The sequence below is a fragment of the Saccostrea cucullata genome, unplaced genomic scaffold (genome assembly GCF_032062105.1).
Source record: "Saccostrea cucullata isolate Sc308-1 unplaced genomic scaffold, CSIRO_AGI_Scuc_v1 ctg14896, whole genome shotgun sequence".
Classification (NCBI taxonomy): Eukaryota; Metazoa; Mollusca; class Bivalvia; order Ostreida; family Ostreidae; genus Saccostrea; species Saccostrea cuccullata.
Window position 1 is genome coordinate 1 of NW_026919074.1, and position 8,183 is coordinate 8,183.

Consider the following 8,183-nt stretch of genomic DNA (forward strand, 5'->3'; position numbering starts at 1 on the left):
GAGAGAAAAATTAGAAATGGAAATATATAGGGAGTAATTGGGTAAATTTCATTGCAAAAGCTCGAAGCCTTCTTGAAATATCGTGTGGAAACGAATTTGAACGTTATACAGACAGACATAACTACAGACAGTTAGATAGACGGACGGATCCACAGACGAAATTAAATCTCCGATTTTCAGCGAGGACAATTGAAAAGGGAATTTACGTTTTGTCCCTTTATTTAAAACAATAGAATGATATAGAATGGAAATAAACATGGTATGCAAACACATCATTCAAACAAGTTTTTAGTGCTGCAGACCGATTTTACTTCATTAATCTTCATTATGCATATTCTGAAGTTCATTTCGTTGGGGAATGTTTATGATTTTAATTTATAAATATGATTTTCATTTGTATTGTTTAATTAAATTTATTACATTTGTCATTGTCAACAAAGGTATGTGAATTATACTGTTTTATAAATCAGTCAAACGATCCATGGATGCGCCTGTTCCGCGCCCGTATTGTATACAAGTCTTATGATCCGCCTCGTAACAGCCGTGGGCTAGAGAGGAATTTCCCTCCGCGCGTCAATGTTTACATTCCAGTGACGACGGTTGAGGGGTGTACACACCAGTCTGTCACGGGCTCAGATTCTCACCGATAACAGGTAACAATTAATTTAAGTCTTCCTATAATATCTACACAAGAAATAGGTTTTAAAACTCCGACATAAATTGTATATTTAATATTCTTTGGTATCGCGATTTTTAGTCAAGTTTCAGAACATTGGTTTTAAAAGCGCGGGAAAATTATATAAGTATGTCACTTGCTTTATACAAGTCGAATGCAGGACAAATGATGTACTGTGTATATATATTAATAATAACTAGTGCTAATTGTAACGGGGACCGTTACAGATGTTCCCCAAACGCTCCCCATGTCCCTTATCGTGCCTTATTCCTCTAAGACCTTTTATAAATTTGCTAAGTATCCCAAGATTTCATTTAAGAATATAAAAGTTACAATGATATCAACTATCAACGATATATTGTTTAACGTTTTGCATGCGCGCACACGTACATGTACATGCATATGCAAGATGATTATGGCATGTTGATTAAGCGATTAACATATCTTTCTATCCCGCGAATCAAAGAAAAAAATACATATATAAATTTACCATTTTTCAAGCATATGTCATATTTTTAATATATCGATTCACATTTTATTTCTCTACTTATTTTAACCTCGGGCTCAAAGTTGGTTTTATTCCGATGACAAGGCAGGGTTAAAGTCGACTAAGGGTATCACGCCAATACCTAACCAATCAAAATGAACTTATTCAATAGTAGTTCCATACATGGAAAAGGGATTTTCCTTTCTGTTCAGAATTTTTTAAATATTTCCTCTCAGGCCATTTTGACAACTCTGATACCCGTGCCTGGTAAATTTTATATACTTTGTAAATAAATATATAAAGGTTTTTTGACCGGAACTATTCATTTTTTCCCATGCATAGGGGGCTACGCTCTGGGTTTTACAAGAGATGTTTAAAAAGACATTCGTGTCAGCTAATGTGACCTATATTGTTTAACACCTTCTTATTAATATTTTTTTCATGAATGCAAATATCTGATTATTTTACGAAGGAGCGTACATGTATATTGATTTTTTAATATACCGAAAATCGCTATTTCTGGGGATTGCGTAATTCTAAAAAAAATTCAAATAAATTTCAAAGGTAAATTAAACAAAGGATGCTTGGTATTAAAATATTATTTCAAATCAGTAGAATCGAATGCTATTAGCGACATCTGAATAAATAGGCTATAAAAGGCTTATATGCCAACTTTGGTCATCTGCACTTTAATTTTAAACACGACAGGATTTGTAATTTTTTCTGTATAAATTAATAATTTCTATATACTTTGGAAACTCAATTGAAATATTTTAATACACTTTCCTCGAGCTCTTTTCTGCAGTTTTCCTGAAATTTTATGTGGGTCCGAGGTGTTATTTGAGTTTAACAGTGATTCTCTACGTTGCCATTAATTTGATTTGTTTGTGTGTGTGTGTGTGTGGGGGGGGGGGGGGGGGGGGTTTATTTTTATTCTTAACCTATTTAACGTTGGAGTTGAATCTTGTATCTTATTCCAAGAACTTAAGATTGATTGTGACATTTGGATGAAAGGTCAAGGTCATTAAAAACCACCACCTCTTTAACTTCTAACCTGTCAACCGAAATAAACTCTGAAAGGTGTTTCTAGATACATGTACATGTACTTCATGTTTCTTTTTACCCTTGGGTCAAGGACAAAGGTTAAGGTCGATTTCAAGTTCATAGGTCAAGGTGATTTTGTTAAATAGTTAATATCAACATTTTATTCAGGTTACCAGTGACCTTGACCTAAGTTTCAAGGTCAAGGGTAAAAAGATCTGCATGCTTCAGTATGTTACATGTCTTGACATTTAGAAGTTCTTAATTCTGCATGAACATCAAACACTCAAGTATACTGTCTTTTAATACATTGTGTGCGGTCGCATGTGCATGCACGTCCATGTATTTACTTTTGATAGTAGTATAATGTAGGCAATCATTATATCTATTCATATTTGAAATTTCACCCTGTATTATTGAGAACCAAGAAAGTTGTAGGCATTTAAAGTTTTAGCCAATCAGACTGCAGCACACGTGCATGTGCGTGCGTTCATGATTATTCTTATATATCATGCTGTAGATCTTCATAATGTAAGACTATGTTCAAAATTTCAAAGGATTTTGTCAGAAAACAAAATAGATATTTAGACTTTAAGTTTCAGCCAATCGCAGCGAAGGGCACCTGCATGCGCGTGAGATCTTGCTATTTTGACCATGTCATCATGTCTATACTACTATTATATCCTTACATTATGAGTTTCAAAGCATTTCATCCAATATTTAAAAAGTTACGGCTAAATCTATTATATTGGTCATTTCACGTGTTACACGTGCGCGCACCTGCACGCACGTGCGCGCAAAATGACCTTCGTTCCGCACATCTACATAACATACCTAGTGACCCTAAAAAGGTTTCACCTAGATCGGATGAGTAGTTTACGAGAACACTCGCGGACAAAAAAGTACCGGAGAACAAAGAAAAAATTCAGAAAAAGTAAAAACAATATGTTCCCAAACTTCGTTTGGGGAACATAATAAGGAGACTAATTGTTCAGATTACAATTTTGATTTCAATTCAGATAACAATATGAAGTCTTTTCACCTTCTTGAGTGTTTTCATATCATTTGGCTTCAAGAAAAGAAGTTAAAAGCAAAAAAATTAATAAAACAGCAAAATTCTAATTTTCTACTACCGTGTTTTTAAGATCGGGCTCGGGATTGGTTATATTCAATAGTAGTTCCATACATGGAAAAGGGATTTTCCTTTCTGTTCAGAATTTTTTAAATATTTCCTCTCAGGCCATTTTGACAACTCTGATACCCGTGCCTGGTAAATTTTATATACTTTGTAAATAAATATATAAAGGTTTTTTGACCGGAACTATTCATTTTTTCCAATGCATAGGGGGCTACGCTCTGGGTTTTACAAGAGATGTTTAAAAAGACATTCGTGTCAGCTAATGTGACCTATATTGTTTAACACCTTCTTATTAATATTTTTTTCATGAATGCAAATATCTGATTATTTTACGAAGGAGCGTACATGTATATTGATTTTTTAATATACCGAAAATCGCTATTTCTGGGGATTGCGTAATTCTAAAAAAAATTCAAATAAATTTCAAAGGTAAATTAAACAAAGGATGCTTGGTATTAAAATATTATTTCAAATTAGTAGAATTGAATGCTATTAACGAAATCTGAATAAATAGGCTATAAAAGGCTTATATGCCAACTTTGGTCATCTGCACTTTAATTTTAAACACGACAGGATTTGTAATTTTTTCTGTATAAATTAATAATTTCTATATACTTTGGAAACTCAAATGAAATATTTTAATACACTTTCCTCGAGCTCTTTTCTGCAGTTTTCCTGAAATTTTATGTGGGTCCGAGGTGTTATTTGAGTTTAACAGTGATTCTCTACGTTGCCATTAATTTGATTTGTTTGTGTGTGTGTGGGGGGGGGGGGGGGGGGGGTGTTATTTTTATTCTTAACCTATTTAACGTTGGAGTTGAATCTTGTATCTTATTCCAAGAACTTAAGATTGATTGTGACATTTGGATGAAAGGTCAAGGTCATTAAAAACCACCACCTCTTTAACTTCTAACCTGTCAACCGAAATAAACTCTGAAAGGTGTTTCTAGATACATGTACATGTACTTCATGTTTCTTTTTACCCTTGGGTCAAGGACAAAGGTTAAGGTCGATTTCAAGTTCATAGGTCAAGGTGATTTTGTTAAAATAGTTAATATCAACATTTTATTCAGGTTACCAGTGACCTTGACCTAAGTTTCAAGGTCAAGGGTAAAAAGATCTGCATGCTTCAGTATGTTACATGTCTTGACATTTAGAAGTTCTTAATTCTGCATGAACATCAAACACTCAAGTATACTGTCTTTTAATACATTGTGTGCGGTCGCATGTGCATGCACGTCCATGTATTTACTTTTTATAGTAGTATAATGTAGGCAATCATTATATCTATTCATATTTGAAATTTCACCCTGTATTATTGAGAACCAAGAAAGTTGTAGGCATTTAAAGTTTTAGCCAATCAGACTGCAGCACACGTGCATGTGCGTGCGTTCATGATTATTCTTATATATCATGCTGTAGATCTTCATAATGTAAGACTATGTTCAAAATTTCAAAGGATTTTGTCAGAAAACAAAATAGATATTTAGACTTTAAGTTTCAGCCAATCGCAGCGAAGGGCACCTGCATGCGCGTGAGGTCTTGCTATTTTGACCATGTCATCATGTCTATACTACTATTATATCCTTACATTATGAGTTTCAAAGCATTTCATCCAATATTTAAAAAGTTACGGCTAAATCTATTATATTGGTCATTTCACGTGTTACACGTGCGCGCACCTGCACGCACGTGCGCGCAAAATGACCTTCGTTCCGCACATCTACATAACATACCTAGTGACCCTAAAAAGGTTTCACCTAGATCGGATGAGTAGTTTACGAGAACACTCGCGGACAAAAAAGTACCGGAGAACAAAGAAAAAATTCAGAAAAAGTAAAAACAATATGTTCCCAAACTTCGTTTGGGGAACATAATAATGCTGTATGTTACAAAAGCATGTGATATTTTTACAAAGCAAGGAAACAGAAGCTCTACCTAAAGTAGCCAGGTTCTTCGCTGAACTTACTACACAAAGTTTTCCTTGGTAGCAATATCTCGGTCAAGCATGCAGTTTATAACATTTTATCAATACATGCAATAGGCCACGCACATATCAGATCAGTACTAGTATACACTCTACGTACACCGCTTGAAAATTATGGCACAGCGGAACATACATTTACTCTACTTGATAGTATTTGAAAGTAAAAAAGGGAAACAAAAAGATTTAATTACGGTATGTGGGAGGAGGGAGGGGTTCACGTTTGCAATTTCTCTCTTTCAAGAAATCACAGGGGCTTGCTCCTGGCGTATAATAATTATTTATTAAAAAATCATATACCGTGATAATAAAACTACACAGGGGCTTGCTCCCGGCGTATAATAATTTATTAATTATTTATTAAAAAATCATATACCATAATGATAAAACTACAGTTTTTATTATTACGGTATATGATTTTTTAATAAATAATTATTATCCGCCGGGAGCAAGCCCCTTTATTATTAGGGTATATGATTTTTTAATAAATAATTATTATACGCCGGGAGCAAGCCCCTGTGCAAGGAATCGAACTTTTTGCGAAAATCATGTGAAAAATCTGACATTTTTTATACATTAAGAAGAAGCTGTGTCAAGAAAGGAAAGTCCTGATATGATCCAATTGGCATGTACATGGTGTAGCTCTTCCAGTTAACTGATAAGCCTAGAATTTTTTGTCAATTTTTTTTTTACATAAGTCCTAAAGTTTGACATTATTACTGGTATAATCTATACACAATGTTCCAATTATGTAATGAATATATAAAATATAAACACAGGTTTGATGCTAAATATTTTAGACCCATAACCTTTTAACAGCTTGAATATCAGTGCCTGGATTTTTCTGAAGACCATGGTGTACGGAGCTATTGTGGGGATGATTTGCTCTGAAATCCTGGGGGCCGTGTGGTACCACCCCCGGGTTTTCGGCAATGCCTGGATGAAGACCGCCTACCCTGGTAAGACAGAGCCGGAGATCCAAGCCACCGTGGGCGCCAACAGGGCGATGTACCTCGTCGTTCTCACCAATGGTCTCCTGTGCTTCCTCATTAATTTTGCCCTTGGGTAAGAATTCAAACTTTACAGGCCCTAGGAGCTAAATCTATCTCCTTTATTTAAAGAGTGCTTGTAATACTTTTAGCAATCATATGCATGTATGTTTTCACATAAGAAGATATAATATAAGAAGATATTAGTATTTATTTTTATATTTATTCTTTTTAAAAAATGCAAATTAAAAAAAAAATGAATAAGAAACTGGTTAAGATAAACTTTCCAATCTGTATATAACATGGGAGCAAATTAAAAAAAATCAGAATTTGCACTGCAGTTAAAGGAAAACGTTTATACACTTGTACTTAGAAGACGGTATTTGAAGTATTCGTGATTCCGGGTGGTTGATAACACCGCTTTAAGCTTAGTCTGATGAGTCGAGTTGGACCCAAGTTCTCTGAAACCCATTTTTTCATCTGTAATTTTGCACTTTTTACAATGATATTCAGATGAGTTTGCATACTAAGATGACTGACTATAATTAGATAACTTTCTGTTGCAGTCCATTATTGAGATCTGGATCTTGCCTGGATGCCGTTGTGAGGGGCATCTTAATCTCCATGGTGATAATCTTGATTGACATATCACATTGCCTGTTTTCTGCACGCTCATTGGCGGGATTTGTAATTGACCGTGCCTACGACACGTGCATGATCATTTTGATCTGCGTCTGCATCGCAACCATTGGTTGAAAATGCCCTTTCATTCCGATCTTTACCACACGTATATGAAATAACATGCATATGTTTCTGTAGATTCCAAAGAAGATGACGTCTCTTGTTTTTCTTAACAGTTTTAAAGCAGGGATCCTATATTTAAAGTGCCATATAATGACCTGTGCGGACATTGTAAAAGTTTGATGTCAGCATCTTTTTTGTGTGTATTGAAATTCATTGTATAACTCAATTAGCCAGGCAGCGTATTACACATACTCATGACATGTACATCATTACGTTTTCATTTCATAAGAATTTTGAATAAATGATTTTGAAAGTACAGTATATATACATGTCTGACAATCTTGCGTTATTTGTTGAAGGTTTAGACTTCAGAATGTATGAAATATAAGTAGATAATGATCAGTATTCAAGCACAAAATTCCATAAAACAATACAAAATTGGAGCAGAGCAAACACGGACCTGCAACATATCACAGGTGGGAAAAGGTGCAATGGAGGAGTGAACATCCCCCGACAACCGGTCATACCCGCCGTGTGCTCCTTTTCATGGTCGGGAAATAACGGAAAAATCAGTCTTCAATTCTGTATACATGTAAATTATCATGATTATGGGCTAACTGAAAGGCATCAGCAGTCAGCATTTGACTCAGCAATAAATTGCATTGTATCGACCATTGAACTTACGAAATGATGACTAAATTAAAGAGACCAGGTGCACAGCATATGAAGTTATTATGAAGGTGTGCACCTGGTATTTTCAACTTTATTTGATAATTTGTCTGTATTTTACAGGTGTTATTTTCAATTTTTATTGACTTGGTCATTTTTGGTTTATGTACAAGGTTTGAAACATAGAATCTAGAACATATGTATGGCACGCCAAATTCACAAAAATGAGCAAAACATAGTTTCACAGTCGATAAATTAGGTTTATCGGTTGTAAACTATAGTTTACGGACTGTAAACTGTAGTTAACAACGTTAATCTATATTTTACATCTGTAAACAATCGTAAACTATACTTCACACCGAAAATAATCATTTGCGATTGCAAAACATAGATTATCTGATAAATACAGTTTCACGATTGTAAACTATGGTTTACAACTCTTAACTATATTTAAC

At 34.4% G+C, this 8,183-nt stretch overlaps 1 protein-coding gene across 2 annotated transcripts; it reads left to right on the forward strand.

Annotated features, from left to right (window-relative positions):
- The first annotated feature begins 559 nt into the window (after positions 1 to 559).
- LOC134278885 (uncharacterized) lies at positions 560 to 7,398 on the forward strand. 2 transcript variants are annotated; one of them, XM_062761195.1, is made up of 3 exons: positions 560 to 653; positions 6,146 to 6,391; positions 6,882 to 7,398. In XM_062761195.1, exons 2-3 carry the CDS (start codon positions 6,180 to 6,182, stop codon positions 7,069 to 7,071), a joined length of 402 nt encoding a protein of 133 aa, XP_062617179.1. In that variant the 5' UTR covers positions 560 to 653; positions 6,146 to 6,179; the 3' UTR covers positions 7,072 to 7,398. The 2 variants fall into 2 exon arrangements, with proteins under 2 accessions (XP_062617179.1, XP_062617172.1); XM_062761188.1 differs by having other exon boundaries at positions 6,158 to 6,391.
- Positions 7,399 to 8,183: the final 785 nt, after the last annotated feature.